At 39.8% G+C, this 25,374-nt stretch overlaps 1 protein-coding gene across 1 annotated transcript in view; it reads left to right on the plus strand.

Annotated features, from left to right (window-relative positions):
• Window positions 1-25,374, plus strand: part of LOC137429951 (uncharacterized) — a 42,181-nt gene that overhangs the window by 12,978 nt on the left and 3,829 nt on the right. The window contains exons 21-50 of the mRNA XM_068120339.2: window positions 3,203-3,310; window positions 6,946-6,999; window positions 7,275-7,373; window positions 7,869-7,922; window positions 8,486-8,584; window positions 10,860-10,913; window positions 11,491-11,544; window positions 11,645-11,698; window positions 14,226-14,279; window positions 14,766-14,810; window positions 14,955-15,053; window positions 15,209-15,316; window positions 15,525-15,578; window positions 15,700-15,753; window positions 16,320-16,373; window positions 17,224-17,277; window positions 18,493-18,600; window positions 18,812-18,865; window positions 19,034-19,087; window positions 19,285-19,446; window positions 21,885-21,992; window positions 22,471-22,578; window positions 22,855-22,908; window positions 23,060-23,167; window positions 23,258-23,311; window positions 23,513-23,620; window positions 23,892-23,945; window positions 24,133-24,240; window positions 24,364-24,595; window positions 24,742-24,926. Coding sequence (XP_067976440.2) covers window positions 3,203-3,310; window positions 6,946-6,999; window positions 7,275-7,373; window positions 7,869-7,922; window positions 8,486-8,584; window positions 10,860-10,913; window positions 11,491-11,544; window positions 11,645-11,698; window positions 14,226-14,279; window positions 14,766-14,810; window positions 14,955-15,053; window positions 15,209-15,316; window positions 15,525-15,578; window positions 15,700-15,753; window positions 16,320-16,373; window positions 17,224-17,277; window positions 18,493-18,600; window positions 18,812-18,865; window positions 19,034-19,087; window positions 19,285-19,446; window positions 21,885-21,992; window positions 22,471-22,578; window positions 22,855-22,908; window positions 23,060-23,167; window positions 23,258-23,311; window positions 23,513-23,620; window positions 23,892-23,945; window positions 24,133-24,240; window positions 24,364-24,595; window positions 24,742-24,926 — 2,595 coding nt within the window. The remainder of the gene's footprint in view (window positions 1-3,202; window positions 3,311-6,945; window positions 7,000-7,274; window positions 7,374-7,868; window positions 7,923-8,485; window positions 8,585-10,859; window positions 10,914-11,490; window positions 11,545-11,644; window positions 11,699-14,225; window positions 14,280-14,765; window positions 14,811-14,954; window positions 15,054-15,208; window positions 15,317-15,524; window positions 15,579-15,699; window positions 15,754-16,319; window positions 16,374-17,223; window positions 17,278-18,492; window positions 18,601-18,811; window positions 18,866-19,033; window positions 19,088-19,284; window positions 19,447-21,884; window positions 21,993-22,470; window positions 22,579-22,854; window positions 22,909-23,059; window positions 23,168-23,257; window positions 23,312-23,512; window positions 23,621-23,891; window positions 23,946-24,132; window positions 24,241-24,363; window positions 24,596-24,741; window positions 24,927-25,374) is intronic.

Below are 25,374 nucleotides of genomic sequence, written 5' to 3' on the forward strand. Positions count from 1 at the left end.
TGGATTTGATTTACTCATATTCTGGAGTTAAAAGAAATGTCATTCAGCATTGGTCTTCATATATGTCATGTTTCTGGAACCACCACCAAATCTGTGGGTCTGTGGGTTGGTGGAGAATCATATTTTTTCCATAGATTGAGGTTTATGGAAGCTGAAGTAAACTAATGGAGAAGGGAATCACACACTGAAATTTGGGTGCTGGGAAACAGGTGGACATTAGACATTTTACCTACAGATGTAGACAGGGTAAATAATTATAGAGAGACAGTGATATTTAGTTTGATGATGGTGAGCTGTTATCTTGAAAGATTGCAGGGAGGAAGGTGATTGGATGGACAAAGGGAGCTGGTCATGCCACAAACAAGGCAAAAGAGGAGGCTGATAATTAAGTTGATTTATAAGGTGTAGGTTTGGCTAACCCCCGCTCTTGCAGGGAAAATGGCCTTAAAATGCCTGTTGTGTTGTTGTTGTATAAGGTGTAGGTTTGCCAAATAATGCATGTGACCAAATTGTTTCTGATGAAGAGATAGAGTAAATGGCCTGTTATTAGTCAGTAGAAGAGAGATATCTGAAAAAATCCCTCACCTTAATGATTGCCTGTTTTAATGGACATCCCGATCATCAGTTGGGGACTGTCCATCATTCAGATTTTAACTCTGATCCCAGAAACTTTCTATCGAGTGGGTCCACAACTTTAGTTGTTTTCTAAGGTCATCCAAGAGAGAGAAGCTTAAAAGTGAAAGCAATACACAGTACTGGATTTATCAATACAGAAATATTCTCGTAAAAGGCAGCTTACCAGGAGATGCCTCACCAAAAAGAACCATCAATTTGAGTTGGATCTGTAATTTTTATTAAATTTTACAACTGCCTAATTAAATAACCATCCTGATCATGCATTATCTGGGAAATATCCATCAGTGTTTCGACCTTTTAAACACAGAACATCTCTGAATAGCGGGCCACCATTTTGTCTGCCATGGAAGAAGATCAGGCCCTGAATTGTGATATCTTGGCTCATGCCAATAATACCATGGGTTTTTCATTCCACAACATCCAAGAGTGAAAGAGAAGCTGGTGCCCTGGTCCACAATGGGGAGAGATACTCCATTGCATTACATACAAATGTCTTGAGCACAGTAGGGCAGCTGTTGATGGCTTAGGAAAGACTTGTCAAACTAGAATTCCAGAGCAGCACCATCTTGAAAATATGCTGCACGTCTGGTAAGTTATCCCCGATGGTCAGATCAAGGGTTTTACGGGAATCAGATTCCATCAGGATATACTTGTTGAAATTAATTATAGACTGTGTAGAGCAATCCTTTCTGAAAGATAATGAGAGGATTTATACTTACTATGGTTGAAAGTGCCACTTCAGGTGTCTGAGCAGTTATTGGTCTTGCTCAAGTCGAGAGTTTGACATGGGCTGTGAGGTAGAGAGAGAGAGAGAGAGAGAGAGAGAGAGAGAGAGAGAGAGAGAGAGATAGAGATAATGTAAATGTAATGTAACACATTGCTTACATTAGTGTTGGAAATCTGAAAGCTGAGAGTCAAGCAGAATGTTCAGGTTGTCTGCACATTGTTGTGTACGAATAAGGATCACACCCAGTTTTTAATGACCAGGGCAGGAAGCAAATTGATGTTTAGAAACCGGTGGGTTTTTCTTTTTGTCACCAACCAATCTGTTATTTCTAATATAGCAGAACCAAACTAGAACGACAATCGGTAGAGCGCATACCTCCGCTAGGTTGAACCGTTTATGTTTTGTATCCCACTGATAGGCCAATTCTGTATTCGGACCTGTCCCAAAATCGAATCGCCTTGTTCTTGTCACCTAATCAACTCATCCACCTATTTATTCACAACTCGTCCACACCGTTTTGAAATATCGTGCTATATGTTGTTTTTGGCCCTACAACTCAATGGTGAAAAATCACTTAGAAATCAAAAAATCTAGTACACATCCGGATCCGGATTCAGATCTTCACCAAATCGAATCAATTCTTCCTTGTCACATACCCAACCTGTCCACCAAGTTTCATCCAAATCCGTCCACAACTTTTTGAGATGTCCTATTTGCAATCAACCAGACAGACAGGGGTGAAAACATAATCTCCATCCACCCTCAGTGGTGGAAGTAACAATAAATTGCCAGTGATTCATGGTCATTAAGAACCTTATTCTCAAGTTCAAATCAATTTTGCGATTTATTATTCAGTAAAAGTGCCAATAATTGTGTGAAATGCCATTACCAAGGGAGAGTGTTAAATCCAGCATCACAAAAAGTGACTGAGAGTTAGTGCATCATGGTTAGTGAAAGCTGCAACATATTCTAAAGTTCTCAGAACTTTCATAAAATTAAGCTTGTCATGATCTCGATCACCTGTTCAACTTACTGACCTCTTGAGGTTGCGTTGTTGCTCACGGTTCACAATGTGTTCAAATCACCGACAACCAACTGCAACCATTACCTGAAAACAACTGGTCAGAGGTCTGATTGATTATTTATTTATTTGTCACAGATTGGCCTTCTTTGGAATCCTGATCTATATTTCCACCTTCTGCTGCAAACGGATTTGATGTAATAAACCTGAGATTTGTTCATTCTTTCGATTTTATTTAAAGTCCCAGCTTTAAGTCACACATTCAGATGACATTACTGGACTTGCAATGACAGATTGTAAAACTGATTACAAGATGATGATCTTGAAAATAATCAAGAAGTGTGCGAACTACTTGAGTTTACTGTCGCTTCATATTTTATATTTGTCAAAAATTTGGCATCAAAGTTGACTTGAGATAAATTCCTCTTTTGTATGTGGGACTCAACATGGTATCACACAACGCGTGCTTTGTGTATCTGAGCTGTTGTACTCTTGTGTAACCAAGGTTGATTTTGTGGAAGTTAAAAAGGTTAATATGTTGTAAAAGTGAGGACAGCAAGATCGTACATCCATTGGCCATCATGAGAATGCTTACCCTTCTGAGAAATAAGGGAAGTTTCAACTCGACAGATAAAACGAGACAAATAACAACAGGAAATCATACAGTAAAAGATAGGTAGAGGTTTTATTGAACAATTTCTTATCAACTATTACTGATCTACAGCGTTCAATGTTTCAGCTTAGATTTTCCCTTAATGCAAGTCTACCTATTAATCGGTGTTTGATGTTGTGACTCTATTTCCACATTCTCTTTACAGGGACCTGGTGGACCTCCTGGTTCTTCTGGTCCTGCTGGGCCTCCAGGCAAGCGAGGAAACCGTGGAGAGGGTGGACCCGCTGGTCCTCCTGGTCCTGCCGGTGCAACGGTAAGTGATTGCTGTATGAAGCTCAATGTGAAAATTCACCTCGGTGACATTTACGATCTCAATCCGATAGATAACGTCCTCAATATAATGCATGATGATTTTTGATGTAATCGACTCAATCTCCCCTGTGGAAGAAACACAAGAAGAAACTATCACAGTTGACCCCGTAAAGGGTTGGTGGGCATTGGCGTTGTAAGATTGTGAAAAAAAATCAACAGCGATAGATTTGATAGGCATTTCCAACTCTTTGTGGTCATCGTTGAAATAAAATGGCTGAAGCAAAATTGTAGGCAGTTTGGATTGAATAAATGAATGTATCGCAACTGAGACACAAAATTGTATGGCAATTTAAGTTAAGTATGAAAATCACGAATCCGAAGAAAAAACTGCCAAAATTCGACATTTAATTAAAAAAAATTGTAGGCCAGGGAACATTTCTGTAGATGTTCTGGTATGCACCAGCCTCGGTGGTCTAAGGGTACAGTGTCCGCCTTGAGTCTGGTAGATCAGGAGTTCGATTCCCAGCCGAGTCACACTGAAGACCTGAAAATTGATATGTGCTGCCTCCTTATTTGATGCTCAGACAAACAACCGCAGTAATAATAAGACAAACAACCGGTAATAATAGCGCAGGCTTTTAGGGGCTTAATGGGATCCTCCTGTGTCGAAGTTCCATGTAATTTTAACTCATATTATTAATTATTATTAATTATATTATTATTTATTATATTATTAATTATACTCTTATCATTAATTATATTAAGTCTTATTAATTATTATTATTATTATTATTATTATTATTATATGACTTCGACCTATAATCTGTCTTCCTACCTGAGAACATGGTTCATGATGCTACGTCCCCAGGTTCATATTCTATATAATGTGCTGTCTTTGTCATTCATGTGAAACTACACCGATGTCTTCACATTTCCTCGTTAGCCTCTCCCAAATGGAGAGGCCATTTTGGTGTGTGTGTGTGTGTTTGTGTGTGTGTGTGTGTGTGTGCGTGCGTGTGTTTGTGTGTCTACACGCACATCTACTTTGATATAGCGTCGCCAGGTGGTCTCTTTTAATATAACACCTCCGGCGAGTGAAAGGGGTCACCAGACGAATACCCCTGTGGGTTCGGCATTGTCAAATGCTCTGTCTTGATGTGCACGCAATGCAGTAATGTAAATCTACAAGTTTCTTCATGTGTTTAGGACGCAGTAGGAAGAGAAAACAAAACTCATAATGTCAGGAAATTCAAACTAATGCAAGAATTTATTAGAAATAGAATTTAACTTTAACATAAACGAAGAAGAATCCAAAAGAACTCACAATAATTCAATATATAAATTTACATTGATTTTAACCAAGTTTAAATATAAAATCAAACAGTGTGATGCATTTCATTTAATGTCGCTTCGGATAGGATACAGAAAATAATTTTGTATTTGTAATATAAATTTTATCACAAATTATTTCTGAAACAGAAAAAGTTAAATTCCCTGCTATTGATCAGTATTTTGATCGTCAATGTATCAATAATCTTTCCGGAGCATCAGGGCTGCCAAAGCAGTTCCTGGGAAAGGGTTGTTCTGGGTGGTTTGCCTTTGCCTTCCCAGCAGTCATCCGGGGCAGGAATTTGTCATTTGTCCATGGTGCGATAACGCACTTACTCTTCACGAAGAACACCGTGGGATGTTTAATGTTCACCAACTAATGCTAGCAGACGGGACGCCCAGCTTAACGTCCATCCGATTGACGGCACAAATTGTGATGCAATGCCATGCCTCAAAAACTATATCTAAAAATAAATAAAAGATAAATACAGTACGTTTTATTTGCAATTATAGTACATTAAGAAGGGTTGAAGTAAATTTTGGGGTTATTCACAGTATTTATGAAACGTTGTAAAGTAAAATTGATGAAACTGGAGCTTACTGTGACAATTTGGGAAACCCGAACAAATTAGAATGTGCTCCTGTTTGGGTTTATTTTGCTTCAATTATATTTACAGTGTATCGTTCAAAATATATAGATCGTTCATACGGGATAATAAAGACAAATGAGGCATTTACGAAGCTTCCTATGAACTATCAAACACATCATAATATTTTGTTGTTTGACCCCATGCAACAGAAGAACATTTTAATTGCTAATAAATAAAGGCTCTTTCTAAATCGTTATTTTGATAATTAAATGCTATGCCAAAGGGAAACAAAGTCGTTTCTCAGTTCTTAAATTAATTTGAATAGGTTCAACTTTAAGATCCCTGCTCCAAATCAAAGGCCTAGGTTATTAATAGGGCCTACCTTCTGAAATGTATACAATAAGAATAATGATTATATTAATAATAATAATATGGATCATAATAGCCTGACATCTGACGGACATTTTATGGAAACTCATGGTCTTTTATTAATTTATTTATTTTTCACTCGTATCTCAATGTGACCTGTGTGTGGTGTGTGTGTGTATGTGTGTATGCGTGTATGCGTGTGTGTCTGTCTGTGTGTATGTATGTGTGTGTGTCAGTGTGTGTGTGTGTGTGTGTGTGTGTGTGTGCGTCAGTGTGTGTGTGTGTGTGTGTATGTGTGTATGCGTGTGTGTCTGTCTGTGTGTGTATGTATGTGTGTGTGCGTGCGTGCGTTTATATGTGTGTGTGTGTGTGTGTGTCCTTTCTCTGTTCGCATTTTTATCATGAAGTTTCAAAAAAAAATTTTTTTAACAATTATAATTATATGCTAATGTGTGCAATAACTTAAAGTAGAATGGAAAAAGAATCTTCATCATGATCGCTAAGGTCCCCTCTTTTGCTCCGACGAAGGGTTAATGCCCGAAACATCAGCTTCTCCTTATTTCCTCGATGACGGTTAGCATACCTCGATCAACATCCTGTCAATTTTATCCAATTTGAAATAACATCATTTAATTTAATCTCTAACCTAGTTGCATTTACCAACCCATGAATGCTTTACTAATTTATATTGATATTCAACATCTACATTTGTCTGAAGCAATCCTCCATATGAAAGAAGAAAGTGCACGCATCAACTATTAATGAACGATATAAACATTTTTTAATTAACTTCACCAATTAAGCTGACACAGCTGGGAATTTGCCACCAGTCCAAAAACAGGTGAAATGTTCTGGTTTTTTCACACAAGGCAATTGCAAAGGATATGTAAGCAATTGTAAAGATGAAGTATGTGGCAAGCCATTAGAAGACAAAGTAAAACGTTTACTGTCATTCCAAGAGAATGTTTCAAATGAATACAGCACACTGAGGTTCATAAACCAATATTAATAATGACATTGAAACACTCTTTTCTCTCTGATAAAATAAACTTTAAACTTTCCTGATTTAGTTGTATCTGCAAAACAATTTGAACAGGAAAATTCCAAGATATCTCGTTTTAGAGTTTTAGAGATTTAAAGATTCTATGATTGTTTGGATTGGGGTCCACAAGAGGCAGAATATCAAAGTAGTTGCTCCTAAAAATATTTCACAAGATATACATGGCTCATCGGAAACACATCATCTCAGTTTATCTATCATACATTCTCACATTTTAAAGGTCTTATCTGGTCCTCGAAAAAGGACTTGTGTTTTTGGTTTCACCATAGTGGTTGTTTGTTGTTGCAGGGTCCTGCTGGCGGTCGTGGTTCTGCTGGTGCTGATGGAACTCCTGGTGAAAGGGTATGTCTCATGTCCTGCTCATAACCCTAAAAATGTCTGTTACCAAGATAGGTTTGACGTTTGCAAACAAAACAATAAATGTACAATGGAAGTACTGGTTTTCCAAACAAATATATGAAGATGGGAGGTCTTGATGGCCAGAACCACATATCTCGGTGACCCTTCCATTAAATGAAGAGTAGTCCCATTTGACAGTATTATTTTTAAATAACTTTAATGATGTATTGCTTGGATGATTGCCTGCTTAAGTTTGACCTGATGACTCTGTTCTCCAGGGAGGCCCTGGAGAGCGTGGTGGACCAGGCCGTGCTGGCCCTAAGGGAAATGCTGGAGAACCTGGCCGAGCCGGCGAAACTGGAACTCCTGGACTGAGGGTAAGGCGATCATCTGTTTAGGATGAATATTGATGGCACACTTACACTAACCTGAAGCGATGTGTCCTATTTAATGGTATTGCTTTTTCAACTATTATAGAAACTGCTTGATAACCCTGTAATTCCAATGGTGTAATGATCATGTAGTTTAATGCTATCATGAAACCCATGAAAATTTGTCAACTGCAAATAATAATAATAATAATAATAATTACTTGTTTTTACTTGTTTTTTTTTAATTCGCTGCAATTAAAGTCTCACTAACTCGAGAGTTTTTTTTTTGTTTTTTTTAAATCAATGTAACCGTTTATTGATAAATGCATTATTTTAGACAAGGCCACAGGAAGTCAAAATGACACCAGAGCAACTGTGGCTGCAGGACACCTCGCTCGCTAGCTATACCAACAGTTAGCCAGGTTTGGTCAGTGCAATTGGGATTGTGGGAGACCCAACTGTCTTGTGCTTTGCATCGAGCGCTGGTGTTTGTTGTTCCAGGGTTCTCCTGGTAGTGCTGGTTCAGCTGGAAAAGATGGTCCTACTGGTCCTTCGGTAAGTTCAACATACTGGTCTCAATATTTATTCTGGTTCCAGCTCATGCTAGTGTTGTCGATGGGGCAGCCAGGTTAACAACCTCCTAACTTGGAGGAGTTGAGATGGTTGTCTCGTCTGCAATATTGATGTTAAGATTGTTGATGATGGCGTATTTTTCAAGAGTAGGCCTTTGGGTCAATACATTAAGTGAATACCATTTATGGAAAAGCTTGAAGTTGTCCATGCATGACCTTGCTTTGTTCAAACTCATTCTTGTCTATAACTATTGTGGTAACTCCATGAGGCTTCAAAATTTCTCAATCCAAGACAAGTAGTCTGCAAGACCTTATTAAAGCACCTTGAGGAGGTCTCTCACTGAGAATGTGATGGAAATATAATTGTGGTTAACAAACAACCATACAAAAAATGCAACCTTAATTGCAATATTCATGAAGATGAAAACAGAAATATATTTTGGTCAGATTAAAAAGGTATTCTTGTTTGAATAAATGTAACTACCTGATCATAATGCCACGGAAGTTAAAAAATATATAATATCCATATTTACCTCTTTCACCCAGGGTCCTGCTGGCAGTGATGGTCTTCCTGGAGCCAGTGGCAGTGCTGGTGCTCGTGGTCAACCTGGTGTCATGGGATTCCCCGGAGGAAAGGGACCTCCTGTAAGTAAAATTCTCAAGATTCAGGGAAGAGCTTGAATGCTGAAGAGCAGTATCCGAGTAAACAGAAGCTACTTTATAAAATAACTCAACAAGCCAAAAGGGAATATCAGAAATATATGGACAAGAATATTAACAATAATTGCAAGGCATTGTTTAAGTAAACAAAGGGAAAAGAACAGGTGAAGAAAAGTGATTTTGTTATTAAAAATTATTAAATAGTTATTTTGCTTCAACATTTACACAAGAACAGTCAGGGGAATTACCAATTCTAGGTGTTGAGAAAGAGCTTTTAGAGGAGTTCCAAATAAGAGTAGAGGTTGTTAAGAAGCAAGGTAAAACAAGGTAAAGCAGCAGGACCAGATAACACGCATCCGAAAGTATTGAGGGAGGTGACAGAGCAGATAATTGTGATGTTAACAGATACATTTAACAGCTCGGTGTCAGGACAGGTATCAGAGGATTAGAGAGTAATACATTTAACATCGTTATTTAACAAAGATCAGAGTAGAATTGGGAAACTATAGACCTGTTAGTTTGACTTCAGTTGTGGAGAAGATACCGGGGAGTTTATTAAGGAATCGATAGGGAACCGTTGGAATAATTTCCAAATAAATTAAGAAAGTCAACACAGGTTTACTCAAGCGAGATATTGTTTTTAAAATACTATTGTAGTCCTATGAAGCAGTCGGGCAGGGAAGTTGTAAGTTGTGCTGAATGTCATAATAATCAGTACTAGGACCGTCATTATAATTCTCATCATTAACTTGGACAGTGGGGTTAAGAGAGCTTCCCAAATTTTCACATGTCAAGAAGCTTGGATGTAAAGTAGATAGCAGAAGGGAACTGATCAGGTTCAGCAAAGTCTGGATACTTTCATAGAAAAAGATTGGCAGATGCAGATTAGCATAAGGAAATGTGTTGGTGCTTGGGATTTTTTTATTGTCCTCCCCACAACAGCGAGGCTCATGGAGCCTTGGCGATAGAGTGAAATAGAACAGCCTCTGGAAGCAAGAAATAAAAGAGTTGAGGTGTGCAGTCAGCTTGGATTTGTGAAGTTTAAACAGGATGGGGTTCATGGAAATATTGATTACATGATGCAAGGGGTAGTCTTGGAGCGTGTCGCCCAAGAGAAGGATCGGGGGGGGGGGGGGTTGGTAATCGATGCGGAGTGTCAAGGACACAGCACAGTGACGGATATCTATAGGTAAAGCAAACAGGGTTTTAGTTTGCATTCATAGGGTGATAAATTATAAATAAAAATGTCGTGCTTAGATTGTACAGTAATTTAGCGAGGCCTCACCTAGAATGTTGTGTGCAGTTTTGGTCACCACATCTGATGAAACTCGTACAACAAAGCTGCCATAGAAGGTTCAGTGTAAAGCAACTAGATTGGCTTTGAGCCGAGCTAGACTAAACTATCAGGAATGGCTGAAGGAGTATATATATATATATATATATATATATTAGAAAGGAGGCGATTATGAGGGGATCTGATAGAGATGTTTAACATAACGAAGTTTGATTTTTAAACATCCCTTACATGTCATAACAGTATTCAGCAAAATCTGCATTTTTTAATAAATAAATTTATACCACCCTCTAACCCACATGGCCCCATTCCCCACAAGACCATAAACCCACCTCTCTCCCGAGACCTTAAATCCACCTCCTTCTGCACCTCTCCGCATCACCCACATTCATTTCCTCTGCGGTTGTGACCATAGTTGTAACTAGCCAACCATGCTGGATTTAATTTTCACCACGAAGTAATTAATAGCAAAAAAATGTAAATCTGCAGTATTTGGGCAATTTTATAAACAACTTTATGAAAACATAGCTGTAAACATGCAAACATGTATCAATCTTCATATTCCACCTTTTCCATACAGACAAATCCATTTCCTCTGTAATTAAGGTTTAATGAAACGGGTACTTTTTGCATATATTTATTAGCAATTGCATATTTCCCCTGTTGGTTTGTGGGTGAGAGAAAGGAACCTTTTGCATGGTGGTGCCAGCACCTGGCTGTTTTGGTGGCACAAGTATATGCAAACACTTTTCCTCCAAGGAAAGGCAGTACATATTATGACGGACAATCATCTGCATGACATAAGCTGGGAGGATTTTACTCTTTTAGGAATTCGAATTCTCAACAGCCATTATTATCACACTGAAGTCCCCACAGTTATGATTTGGCTTTGTGATTATGCTAGTAACACTATGGTGTATCGAGATCGAAATAATAAATGATATGTGAGTGTTTCTCTTTCTCCAGGGTGAATCTGGAAAGCCTGGTGAGCGTGGAGGTGCAGGACTTCCTGGAGCTGCTGTAAGTTACAGAAAAAGTCTTCCAAAACAAAAATGTTCAGCAAATCTACAAAAAGGCAAAATAAAGCTGCAGATATTTTAGTGTGAAGAAGCTGATTAACCTCCAATAGAAATTCAACACAAATTAAACTCATTGTGCAAATACTAAAATAATAATAGTCAGAGCAAATGAACTAATGACATCTTAAAGATAAACAGTTAAAGAATGAAAAATCTGCATTATGTTTCTTTTTTTGTATAAGAAGTTGAAGCTCATGGAATAGCTAGAACGCAGAATGGGCCAGAACATAACAGAAGAAGAAGAACATAGTGGACAAGCGGAAGCACAAAAACAGTGGGGTAGAGGAAAACAACAGAGGGATGAAGAGAGGACACGACAAATGGGTGGGCTTGTTTTAGTTAATTAAAATGTTATTCATTCATTTTGACATAACTTGAAACAACACTGATATATTGCAACTATTTCACTAAAAAAGAGAAAACAACATTTTCTTTCCTTAAGAACATTACACAATGAAAGCTTTTACAAATTATTATTATTATATACTAATATGAAATGTTGTTTTGTATACATTCAGGGTCCTCCTGGCAAAAATGGTGATGCTGGAGCACCAGGACCTGCTGGACTTTCTGTAAGAATATCTCTTTGATTTATCTCTTTCTCCTTTATAAATTCTAATAGCATTCCTGATGATATCCATCACACAATTTGACTCCAGTATGCATTTACAGGGAGCTGCTGGAGAGCGTGGTGAAGTGGGAGTTAGTGGTGGCCCTGGATTCCAGGTAATGCTCAATACAATGACCCCTTGAACTAAACTTCTGTTCATTTGGATTTACACCGACTCAGTCAAATAACCTGAACAGTTTACTATATAGGAAGTATATTACAGTATAGGCACTAATTTTGTACACACACTAATTCCTCTCTCCAATAGGCTCAGCAGTATATACGTTACTGACTCTTCACTTCAATAAACTCAACATTTTGCAGTGACTTGTCATTCCAAAACCTCAACAGTTTGCAGTGAATTGTCATTCCAGAACCTCAACAGTTTGCAGTGACTTGTCATTCCAAAACCTCAACAATTTGCAGTGAATTGTCATTCCAAAACCTCAACAGTTTGCAGTGACTTGTCATTCCAAAACCTCAACAGTTTGCAGTGACTTGTCATTCCAAAACCTCAACAGTTTGCAGTGACTTGTCATTCCAAAACCTCAACAGTTTGCAGTGACTTGTCATTCCAAAACCTCAACATTTTGCAGTGACTTGTCATTCCAAAACATCAACAGTTTGCAGTGACTTGTCATTCCAAAACATCAACAGTTTGCAGTGACTTGTCATCCCAAAACATCAACAGTTTGCAGTGACTTGTCATTCCAAAACATCAACAGTTTGCAGTGACTTGTCATTCCAAAACCTCAACAGTTTGCAGTGACTTGTCATTCCAAAACATCAACAGTTTGCAGTGACTTGTCATTCCAAAACATCAACAGTTTGCAGTGACTTGTCATTCCAAAACCTCAACAATTTGCAGTGACTTGTCATTCCAAAACATCAACAGTTTGCAGTGACTTGTCATCCCAAAACATCAACAGTTTGCAGTGACTTGTCATTCCAAAACCTCAACAGTTTGCAGTGACTTGTCATTCCAAAACATCAACAGTTTGCAGTGACTTGTCATTCCAAAACCTCAACAATTTGCAGTGACTTGTCATTCCAAAACATCAACAGTTTGCAGTGACTTGTCATCCCAAAACATCAACAGTTTGCAGTGACTTGTCATTCCAAAACATCAACAGTTTGCAGTGACTTGTCATTCCAAAACCTCAACAGTTTGCATTGACTTGTCATTCCAAAACCTCAACAGTTTGCAGTGACTTGTCATTCCAAAACCTCAACAATTTGCAGTGACTTGTCATTCCAAAACCTCAACAGTTTGCAGTGACTTGTCATTCCAAACCTCAACAGTTTGCAGTGACTTGTCATTCCAAAACATCAACAATTAGCAGTGACTTGTCATTCCAAAACCTCAACAGTTTGCAGTGACTTGTCATTCCAAAACCTCAACAGTTTGCAGTGACTTGTCATTCCAAAACATCAACAGTTTGCAGTGACTTGTCATTCCAAAACCTCAACAGTTTGCAGTGACTTGTCATTCCAAAACCTCAACAGTTTGCAGTGACTTGTCATTCCAAAACATCAACAGTTTGCAGTGACTTGTCATTCCAAAACCTCAACAATTTGCAGTGACTTGTCATTCCAAAACATCAACAGTTTGCAGTGACTTGTCATCCCAAAACATCAACAGTTTGCAGTGACTTGTCATTCCAAAACATCAACAGTTTGCAGTGACTTGTCATTCCAAAACCTCAACAGTTTGCAGTGACTTGTCATTCCAAAACCTCAACAGTTTGCAGTGACTTGTCATTCCAAAACATCAACAGTTTGCAGTGACTTGTCATTCCAAAACCTCAACATTTTGCAGTGACTTGTCATTCCAAAACCTCAACAGTTTGCAGTGACTTGTCATTCCAAAACCTCAACAGTTTGCAGTGACTTGTCATTCCAAAACCTCAACAGTTTGCAGTGACTTGTCATTCCAAAACCTCAACAGTTTGCAGTGACTTGTCATTCCAAAACCTCAACAATTTGCAGTGACTTGTCATTCCAAAACCTCAACAATTTGCAGTGACTTGTCATTCCAAAACCTCAACAGTTTGCAGTGACTTGTCATTCCAAAACCTCAACAGTTTGCAGTGACTTGTCATTCCAAAACCTCAACAGTTTGCAGTGACTTGTCATTCCAAAAGCTCAACAGTTTGCAGTGACTTGTCATTCCAAAACATCAACAGTTTGCAGTGACTTGTCATTCCAAAACATCAACAATTTGCAGTGACTTGTCATTCCAAAACATCAACAATTTGCAGTGACTTGTCATTCCAAAACCTCAACAGTTTGCACTGACGCCTCATTGCAAAACCTCAACATTTTGCACTAACTCCTCATTCGAAAACCTCAACAGTTTTCACAGACTCTTCATTCCAAAACCTCAACAGTTTTCACAGACTCTTCATTCCAAAACCTAAACAGTTTGTAGTGATTCCTCATTGCAAAACCTAAACAGTTTGTAGTGATTCCTCATTGCAAAACCTCAACAGTTTGTACTGACTCCTCATTTTAGGTTTTTTAGATTTTTCATTTTTTTTAGGTTGCAATAGACTCAAAAGTTTATAGTAGTGCCTCACTCCATCACCTGAACAGTAACTGTGCACTTTTCTTCCATTTGGAGCTGATCCCTTTGTCCTGCAGGGAATGGCTGGACCTGCTGGGGCTCCCGGTGAAGTTGGATCCCCCGGAGAGGCAGTACGTAATCCATATAACCAAACCCTTTTTATTATAACTTATTATAACTTGGCACTGACACTTCCACTCAGTAATTGAGGTGGATGCTGCAATTTTAACTGGTACGTTTTGTCAACTTTGATGGGGTAAAATATCACATCGCACACAGGCTTGACTGAGATAATAAGTCTATCAATGAGTCCTTATTTTATGGGGATAAAGTAACTGGAGTTTGAAATGATTTTAATTGATAAAGCCCTAATATTGTGTTTAAAAGTAGACTCATTGTGAGTTTTGATCAGTTCTTCCTTCAGTTCTTACCGTATCTCAGTTAATGAAGAAATTTCAGGCCTTAGCTTTATTGCAGCGTAATCACGAGACCTTTATAATTTTTTAGGTAACAAGCCCTGAACGTAGCTAATTTGTAAACTCACATGGGTGTACACTGTACAGTGTGGACCTGATCATTCATGAAAAAAACACTCACATGATTACATGTTATTACAGGGTGCTCCTGGAGAAACTGGAATGCCAGGACCTGCTGGAGGAAGGGTGAGAATCATAAATATCTACAAACATGCACAGCTATCTTACACAATAATGGGAAATATGCTAATAATTGTTTTTTTGTTGGTCTTTTTAATGGCATTTATTTAATGACAAGGGTTGATGGAGATTTGTGTGTGCACCTGCCAGGGAGATCGTGGAACTCCTGGTGAGCGAGGTGAACCAGGAACAGCTGGACCTCCAGGTCCCCAAGGAAATGCCGGAGCTAATGGTCAAGATGGTTCCAGGGTGAGGCATGCTATCAGGTGTTGTATCAGAGTCGAAAATTAGATCCATTCACTGGACAATCTTAACAATCGAAATGATCACGTGTTACCTGAGAGCGCACAATGTTCCTGAGTGAAACGGGTGTTCATACTTTGTTCATATGTTGTCTTTTTCAGGGTGCTCCTGGATCAGCTGGTATAGCTGGTGCTGCTGGATCGCCTGGCTTACCGGGAATGGCTGGAGAACGTGGTGCTAGTGGAAATCCAGGACCTAAGGGAGACAGGGTAAGATTATTTCAGAGTTATTCCAGCAGTATGATCCAGCCAGTATGTTTGCCAATAGGACAGAGTGCAATTATTCATTGTTGACGTGGTCCACAATAAAACTACCATGATTGTTATAGTGATTAACAGCAAAAATCAAAAAGGAAACAAAAAAGGGGATTTACATTGAAAATTTGTTGACTAATCTAGTGAATTGGCTACTTGACAGGGAGAGGCTGGACCCACTGGCGGTGATGGCTCACCTGGAAAAGACGGACAAGCGGTAAGCATTGGTTGTCCTCCATTGTCGACTTCAGACTTAATGATTTTTGAAGAACCACTGTATTTTTTCTCTTTTTCATTCTTTTTAATATTCTACTCATCCGTTGTATTTTCTATGACAGGGTATGACTGGTCCCATTGGCCCACCTGGTCCATCAGGTCCAGGAGGTGAAAGGGTAAGTAATTACATCTGGTCTCAGTTTAAATCCATAGAAGCTCAATGTCTGGACAAAGATGAACAAATTGTTCTAAATCTGGATGGAGCTAATGGTGTAGATTAGGATAAACGGGAGTGTGCAGTAATATAGAACCAAACAATCACAAAGACCTTTAATAATAAGAATATTAGGAAATATTTGGGAGTTGAACCAATTTTCATATCTCAGGCAAAACTGACAAACAAACATGTTGAACAAACATATTCATCACCTGCTTATTTAGATTAAAGTTGTCCATTCACCTCCACAACTATTATTTATTTTATCACATCTGGTATTACCTCCACCTGCCGGTCCCATTTTGCTCTTCTCTCCGGTCCTTCAAACCAGTAGTTTCACCATCATCTCAAGTCAATCCCAAAATCTTCTTATTAACTCTAAATCATTAACTTCTTCATGTTTAGGCTTAATTCGTGATAGCTATATATTTTATTGAAAGGTCATGCCCTCTTTATCTTTCTTCTCTCTCTCTCTCTCTCTCTCTCTCTCTCTCTCTCTCTCTCTCTCTCTCTCTCTCTCTCCAGGGTGAGGGTGGACCTGCAGGTCCTCCTGGTCCAGCTGGAAGCCGTGGTGGTGCCGTGAGTTACTCTTAACATGCCTTACATATTGAGCTCACTCACACGTGCCTGCCTTACAGAACACACACTTAACATCCAACGGAATACTAATATCTGTGAACATTTTACCCGTGTACACCAGAACATCCATAATACAGAATACTAGCATGGATGGTACCTGGCTTTGCCCGATACTGTTCTAATTCTGTTGGCATTTTGAAGAAATCAATTTTTTGTGGGGGCCTAAAATACTTCCCACCACCCACTAAAGAATGGGGTCAGAGATCATTTAATATTACCTTTGACATCACTACAAAGGCTTCTCCTGGATATTGCAGCTGCTGGATTTTCTGGACCATGTGGAATTGAGTATCATGGAGTGATTTTAAAAATATCCAACTTTTTTTTTTCCAAAATTTTCAACAACATTTATTTTGCCTAAAACTGTCTCCAACACTCACTAATCAACCTCTGAAAGTTTGACGAAGATCCATTCAGCCATCTCTTAGAAAAATGGCGACACACACACAGACAGACAAACATCTCTGTTATAGATTGTGTCAACTATTTTCGAATTGTTATGAATCATAATGCCCCAGACTAATTAATACTCGTGGCCTTATAATGAGGTAAATTAAAAAAATCAAAGTACTAGTTTTTTAAAATCGGTTTATTGGACGTTAAGTGAATCAAAGTTCCGACATGTGACTCTGATGTTCAAATATAGCTACCTTGCTTCCAGTTAGCAAATAACTTTCCAGCACAATAATCCTGGCCCAGTATTATGGAGTGTAAAGTGATATGTTGATAGATTTGTGCACTTGAGAAAGTGGAGGGTTTGGTTTTGAGCTGGTTCTTGTGTGTTTTGCAGGGAGATCGTGGAGAACCAGGGCCTCAAGGAGCTGCTGGATTTTCTGGACCATCTGTAAGGAGCCGATTGTGCAAGTCTACCAGTTGTACTTCCTGATAGTGAATTGAAAACCCTGCAGGGATCGTGTTAAGACTTCATTATTATCTGGATAAGAAAACAAAATCCGATGAATGAGAAGATTACTCTTTTTCTATCGAATGGTTTAGGCTCCTCGAGGAACTAAATAACAATGGGCAGCAGATTTACAGCTTAACAGATAATGGAGGGATGAGAAGATAGAGGGTTGGCATACCTCTACACACAAGGATGAGGAAAGGGGGAATCGCACAAAAAAGATAAACAATACTCTGGAGAGGGACAGAATAGGAATGAGTGTGTGTAGCAGAGATCGTGCATGGGTGAATGCATGAAATAATGGGCAGCACATTTGTACGATGGAAGTGATGGGGATGAGATGATAGATGCAATGATGGGATTCCGCAATTGTGAGAATAAGGGGATAAATGAATGCAGGTGGGCAACCAGTCTGGACATTGGGAAGGTGATCAGGTGAGGGTTGTTTGAGGAACATGTGTGATGTGGTGTATCTTGGGGAGGGCAGAGGTAAGAGAGGGTCGGAGGAGCAAGGCCAGACGTAACCTTATATAAAAATAAACTAACCTGCCACGAGTGGGAGAGTGATGTAGTCCATGAGAACCTGAGTGGTGCACCTGGAGACAGGGTGCAGCTGCTGATTTTTTAGACAGGTATTATTTTAGATTAGACATTTTAGACAGGTGTAGCTGTCGACATGTATAGTGCTGAATGTTTTATTTTTGGCCACCTCAAGAGGGACCGGGTGGGAAGCAGGAGCACCAGTCCAGAATGGGGAGCCATATTACCTGTCGTTCATAACATCATTAGATTGTGTTAAACCTTTTGAGTTTGGCCGTTTTTTTGCAAAGCATTATGGTTGAGAAAATTTACTCCAATTGGTTCTGTTTAACTTTTCATCCCAAATGGGAAAATATGGACATTCGTTTTATTTGATAAGTTACAGCCTTTGAAACAATATTACAATTCTCAAAATTTATGTGAATGTTTGAAAAAACTGTGGAAGTATTTTCCATGTCTTGAATCGTATTTGCAAGATAGGCAAAAGATTGGCCTTTTGTTAGCCTGGCATGACGGTATAGCAAGGTGTAAGTCCTATTCAGCCAATGGAATGAATGGAGATTGGAAGTTGCATGGGTTGGAGACTTCACAGATAGTTGGGACATGTACCTGCAGGGAAATGATGGAATGCCCGGTGGAAAGGGAGAACCTGGAGAGAGTGGACCACGTGGTGAGGCTGGACCTGCAGGACCAGCTGGTGGAGTTGGACCTTCTGGTGGTCTCGTAAGTGTTTTTTGGATGTGCAATCTATCTCTTGAAGGGCAGTTCTTGACGTTACTCCTGGACTGCCGTTGGAAAGTTGTAGGCCTTCATATGCAGTTATATCCAACTGTATCGGCTTCATGTCCTTATCCAACATTCCAAACAATGATGCACTGCATGGAAAAGTACAATGTACGCCATGGAAAATGTTCTGCCGGAATGTTGTTCGCAGGGACCTGTTGGTGCACCTGGACCCAAAGGTGATCGCGGCTCTCCTGGTAGCCCTGTAAGTACCCTTAAAACCTCCAGGTTTACTGTCATAACTTTCCTCTGTAAAAAGAGTAACTACAGTACATACAACGTTGAAGTAAATAGTCTCTGCAAACTACATGCATGAAACACGTTTATGACATTGATGTGTGATGTTGCTTCACGAGGTCTGCTTTTCACACAGGGTGCAGCTGGATTCCCTGGTGGCGCTGGAGGAATGGGACCCGTTGGCCCTGCAGTATGTTTTATTTTCTTTCTTATCATGGACCTGCCTCATTATTGTTTTAAATTACAAGGTTAAATATTTTAAAACATACGCTGTATTACGACTGCACTCAACACGCTACTGACCAAATTATATCCAACATGCCAGATCAGAAGTTCATCATAATATGAGGTAGCTCAATACAAAAACTTCCTGTTGCATGTGTGCAGGGAAACCCTGGTAATGCTGGCCCCCCTGGTGCAGAAGGCAAATCTGGTGGTCCAGGTCCTCGTGGTGAAACCGGTCCATCTGGTCGCAGTGGTCTTCCTGGTCCTGTTGGACACATTGGCCCTGCTGGCAATAGAGGAGAACCAGGAAACGATGGTCCTGCAGTAAGTGCACTCGTCCTCATGAGTTGTCCTGTGATACCCTGGTGGTGTTATCATTCATTTTCATGTACGATTTGTGGATGCCGTTTTTGGCGGAGAACATGAATATGTCTACACATTTATAATCAAAACCTGGGGTTAATGGTCTAAATAAGAAACACAAGCTTCCCAATAAACATTTGTTGGCCTGTAGCATTCTCGGTTGAATCCGTAGCTTATGATCTAAGGAGCCCGGGTTCAAATCCCATGTACCACTTGTGTGTGTCCATTTTACACTAATGTCCTTGTAATTCGTGTCGAAGTGTATTGATGTCGACTAACATCTTTGTCCTCAATGCGATACGTGTACAAGCTCTTCCACAGACCTCACAATACTAAATATAATCACAATTAAAACCCTCATTGTTGATGATCACGTGATACAGTGACCTGATCTCTATTGGCGTGAAGTGCAGAAAACCACTTGAAACGTTCAGGTTGTCCTGTTCCCCAGAAGGGAATTGTTCTTATCTGAAGTTAAGGTCACACCGGAAAACCGATAGCAGCTGTTTGATGTTTTCCTCATTTGTTGGCAGTGATGCAGGTAAAACTGTCACTGTCCAGAAAAAAAGGAAAACAATCACTCATACTTTTGATAGATTAAGGGAAATTGATGAATATCTCTTAAATTTTTTTACAAAAAAACATTTGAGTTGGCGATTCAGAATTAAGTTTGCAAGTGAGTCGTCACTGATACTGTTACACAAACTAGTCAAACACTTTGTTATTCAAAAGGCCTTGTACCTGCATATAGGTTAACCTGAAATTACTTATTTTTAAAAATCAAATTACAAGTCCATACATGTCTGGAGAACTTGCATGCAAGTTGCAACCTAAATCTCAAGTGGTCTTTGTCTTTATTATAATATTTATTTTGCTGGATGAGTGGTTTGATCCCCTCCAAATCTATATTGAGTCTTGAAGAACAGATATGGCATAAATGGTTCAACGTTCGAAAAGTATCACAATGAGAAACCATGGTCTGTTGTCTGAGTTTTGATGCATCTACTGAGATAAAAATCAATATCCTGTTTTGTAGAGGGTAACAAAGACCGTAATACACGTGAAAAGGCCAAGATAAGCAAGTTGAGGTCCTTTATCAATTGGAGAAAAAACGGGTCAGTAGCTAAATGACTTTGTTGACATTAATGGATGAGCAGTCCATATTGAAGACCCTGCTGAAGAAGAAGATACCTTATTGAGGTGCCAATTAAACAGAACATCATTCAGCTTGAGACATGTGATGCAACGAGGGTCAATTCCACGATGGTATGCTGCAGGTCATCTCTTCGTTAGTGCACAAGGTCCAATCGGTGAAGCGATGTAATTGGGATGCGAACAGAAACCGAACTGTACAACTTTAATTTGGATGTAATATACTTCTGTGGACTTGTGACATCCACAAACGTCCCACGACAATGTACTCTGCTAAAGGGTGCATTAGTCTTGCGATTTCTCCAGTACGCCAAGTTCCGGTCAGTACGACAAATAATTAATTAATATCTAAATAAATTGCACCAGCTCCTTTCTGACGTCTTTGCTAAGCTCCTGTGAAATGAGCAAACTTAATTTTTATTCTCCTTGTTAAATTATGTTTACAAATAAAATGGTTTCGTTTGGCCTCTTTTCAAGTTAATTTGCAAGGCTTCTGTAATTATTGTCACTATAGCACTGAACCTGGCAGAACTCATCCAGCGCACTTACATGTGATCGGTCTAGTCTGAGTTCCATTCCCGACCCGACTATAAACTGTTTGATTGGTGCTTCTCGGGCAGGCCGTTGCATTACAAAGCGTTCCGTGCTTCAGATGGACGATAATTCGGTTGTCCAGTCTACTAGCCAGGGGTGTCGCTGGACACTGGCCCTTGGGACACGTGGCCCGAATGTTATTTGTTCTGCCCCAAATCTAGTTTAACCCATTGGCTATGATAGGCCACTTTGTAACGATTAGCCTATTTTTCTACACGTGCCACTGTGCGAAATGTTTTATTGCGTGGTGGGGAGAGGGATCAGAAGTTTTTAGGGGGCCTGGGCCCCAGATCTTTTTGGAAGCTCCTGGTTGACGTTGAAGATCCAAAGGTGTCTTTCGCTGGCACGCTGAACAAATTATAAATTCCTGCTCCAGGTACCATCCCTATGAAGGCAAATGAAAAACCATGCAGTGTATTTTCTTGTCCAGAACTCTGTCTGCATTCCATGATACCCTAGGCAGGGTGTGAGATTAATCCAATGTTAATGGAAATGGAAGACGCACCTCAGTTAATGGACAACATTTCCTTACAGAAATGTTTCACGACATGTTATGGCATTCTTCTCACATTTCTATCAGATCTCATGAAAGGTCATTAGAATGTTTTTGTGAGGGTTCTTCACCTGTACTAACCCTTGTTTTCTCTGCACAGGGGCCTTCCGGAGCTCCTGGACCATCTGGCATTGTTGGTAGTCGTGGTATGTCTGGACTTCCCGGTATGCGTGGTGAACGAGGCCTTCCAGGTCTTCCTGGACCTACTGTGAGTGTCATTGAAATATACCGGTCACTTTCTTTTCTGTAACTCTTCCTTCACCATTAATAATATCATGCAGCAGTGAAGATCTTCGCATTAATTGACATAAGGATCAAGATGATTGCCTCTGATTGTTGTGAATTTGGAAAGTTTGCCTGGATGTTTGTCTGCAAAAAGTTTAAAACGATCGATAAAATTTGACCTTTAGCATCGACTTGTTTATTACCTTCAGTCGTTCTTTAAAATATGCAGATGCTCTTTAACAGATCTATAGGGTAGAACAACTTGTGAATCCACTCAGATTTGACTCACGGAAACAATTCAACCATTCCTACCAAATTATCACTGACTACACCGTTTTGCATTGAATTTCATTTAATATGAATACAATAATACTTGCTGTAGAAAGGAAAGGTTTGGCGATTTGTTTGAAAGTTCTCAAAACTGAAACCTCAGTTTATTGTATTTCACATGCATGTTTCAGGGTGAGCCTGGCAAACAAGGCCCCTACGGCCCGCAAGGAGAGAGGGGAAGTGGAGGACCAGCTGGACCACCAGGAAATTCTGGAGCCCCCGGAGAAGGTGGACGTGATGTACGTTCTTTATTCGTTGTTTCTTCATCATGTCATTAATCTGAATTGGAAATGTTATTGTTACCTTGAAAACTGTTAATTAAAACTAATATATAATTTGGAGGTATTGATTCATGGGCTGTAGTATCCTTCAAATGGAATGGACCTCCTTGACAGGCAGCAACACAATAATTTTACTGATTACATGAGTTTCACATTTGACTTCCTGGAAAATATAATACACACCACGTGACAAACACGTTTTGATGTTCTTGAGGTGCTTCATGCTTTCTTCAGGGTGCACCTGGACACGACGGAGCACCTGGCCGTGATGGAGGACCAGGACCCAAGGTAAGTTTCAAGAAAAGTTATCAAAATAACTCCATAACAGATGGTGGAGGCAAATTACAAATATTTAACATTATTCTGCATTTGTAGAATAATTATTGAAAACCTTGGCATTTAAGTGAGCGGTCCATGCTAAAGCGCATCAATTTTTCAGGGTGACCGTGGAGCTCCCGGAACTGCTGGCCATCCAGGAATGGCAGGACCTGCCGGACCCCCAGGTCCAGTGGGACCTGCTGGAAAGAATGGCGAGCGTGGTGAAGCGGTACGGTGGAGCATTGTCTTATATTTTACACCTGCACTGGTTGTTCCCTCTTGATGTCGCATCAGTGATATGTTCTTCCATTTGTTTCAGGGCCCTGCTGGACCTGATGGCCCTGCTGGATCTGGTGGACCCCGTGGACCAGTCGTAAGTTTTACTTGATTATTTGTACGATTTGCATAAGATATAGAGGAGTTCTCTTTGATTCCTAAATATATTTTTGAGGAAAGGGCAACATCTGATCTGATGTTGGATCAACAACATCTGATCAATATATCTACCTTCCAATTTCCTGTGAGACTTTGGATTAACTCGTTGTGGAAGGCTCACTGCATGTGTCACCTACAGGGACCTGCTGGACCTCGTGGAGAGAAAGGAGATTCTGGAGATGCTGGAGAACGTGGCATGAAAGGACATCGTGGATTCTCTGGCATGCCTGGCCTTCCCGGACCACCAGTATGCTCAAATCTCGAATGCTAAACAACAACAGTAGCATGCAAATCAAGAACCTAATACAACTATTTGATTCCTTTAAAAAAAACGTTTACATGACAGTATGACCAACTTAAACAAGGCCCATCACACTGTAATGGCATCGTTAGTCTTTCTTTTACGAGTCTTTCTTTGCAATCTTTCTCATATTTGGTACAAAAATCGACCAAATAAGTCAACGTCATGGATTGTTGGATAATGTTCAAATGTTCTGTAACACATGCTTGTTTCATAGGGTGCGAATGGAGAACCTGGCCCTGCTGGCCCCAGTGGAACCCCTGGAGCAAGGGTAAGTCCCAGATCGTTTGATGTCGACCCCATTGGTAAAGTTACACAATCTTGTCTATTAAAATCATTGCGTATAGTGCATGCTTTATTTTTTGAACTTGTAAGTTTAACTATTACATCCTTATGAGATGATGTAGTGAATGTAAAGAATACAAGAGGTACTAAGTTATATTGTCATGATTATCTAGGGTTCTTCGGGTGGTGCTGGAAGTTCAGGAAAAGATGGCAGCAATGGGCATAGTGGTCCCGCCGGACCTCCTGGTCCTCGTGGACGCAATGGAGATCAAGGAGCTTCTGTAAGTATGCATTAGGTCCACAAATTATGAACAATCTTGAATAGGTGGTTGATTCCTATATTGGCTTCTACAATGAATAGAACGAGACCCATGCTTTTCCTATATTTTTCTTGTTGACCAAAGGGCCCTCCAGGACCCCCTGGACCTCCTGGTGCACCTGGCTCCAGCGGAGGCTTTGGCATGTATAGAGATGCGCCAGATAATACTATTCTGCGACCACATGACCTTGAGGTGGATGCCACTCTTAAGTCTCTGACCACTCAAGTGGACAGCATCATCAGCCCAGATGGCACTGCAAAACATCCCGCTCGCACCTGCCGTGACCTCATGCTCTGCCATCCGGAGTACAAGAGCGGTATGTTTTAGGATCTTCAAGTGGATATGGATGAGATGTGAACTCAGAATCCCAACTTCCAGAACTATAATATACTCATATGGGAATTCCAAACAGATAATGTGTTGAAACGTTTCATTCACAATGAAAATGCATGTTCTCCACAGGTGAGTATTACATCGATCCCAATGAGGGTTGCAAGACCGATGCAATCAAAGTTTGGTGCAACATGGAGACCGGAGCCAGCTGCGTCCATGCTAACCCCAGCACCATCGAACAGAGGAACTGGCTGTTGAGCACCAATAAACAGAAACACGTCTGGTTTGGAGAGGACATCAGCCCAGAATCTCAGGTGCTTTCCTAGTGCCTGTCCTCCATTCAAAACCATTACAAAGCCTGGGACTACTCAGTCTTCTTATTCTTATTCTTTACCAGCCACAATTATTCACACGTTCTTGTGGGGTTGGTGAGGGCGGTATTTGGCCGAAGTCTTTCACGAACCGACTGGCCAGGCCTGACATTCAGCTAGTAGGGGGCTGAAATTCCCACTCATGGGTATACCCTTAACCTGTTGAAACATTATCCCACAAAAGTATTAAATAAAATAAAATTAACAGCTTCCTTAAACTTCTGCTTGTCAAAACAATGAAAACTTGACGATTTATTTTTTGAAAACAATGCTCTATCAAACCTGACAAATAAAAACTTATTAAAAGAGTTAAAGAACCCTGTGAATTACTTTGAAGAGTGAATCCCTTACTAGTACTAAATCCAAATTCGTATATAAAGTTGAAAAATCA

This window comes from Myxine glutinosa, chromosome 6 (genome assembly GCF_964187855.1).
Source record: "Myxine glutinosa chromosome 6, kmMyxGlut1.1, whole genome shotgun sequence".
Classification (NCBI taxonomy): domain Eukaryota; kingdom Metazoa; phylum Chordata; class Myxini; order Myxiniformes; family Myxinidae; genus Myxine; species Myxine glutinosa.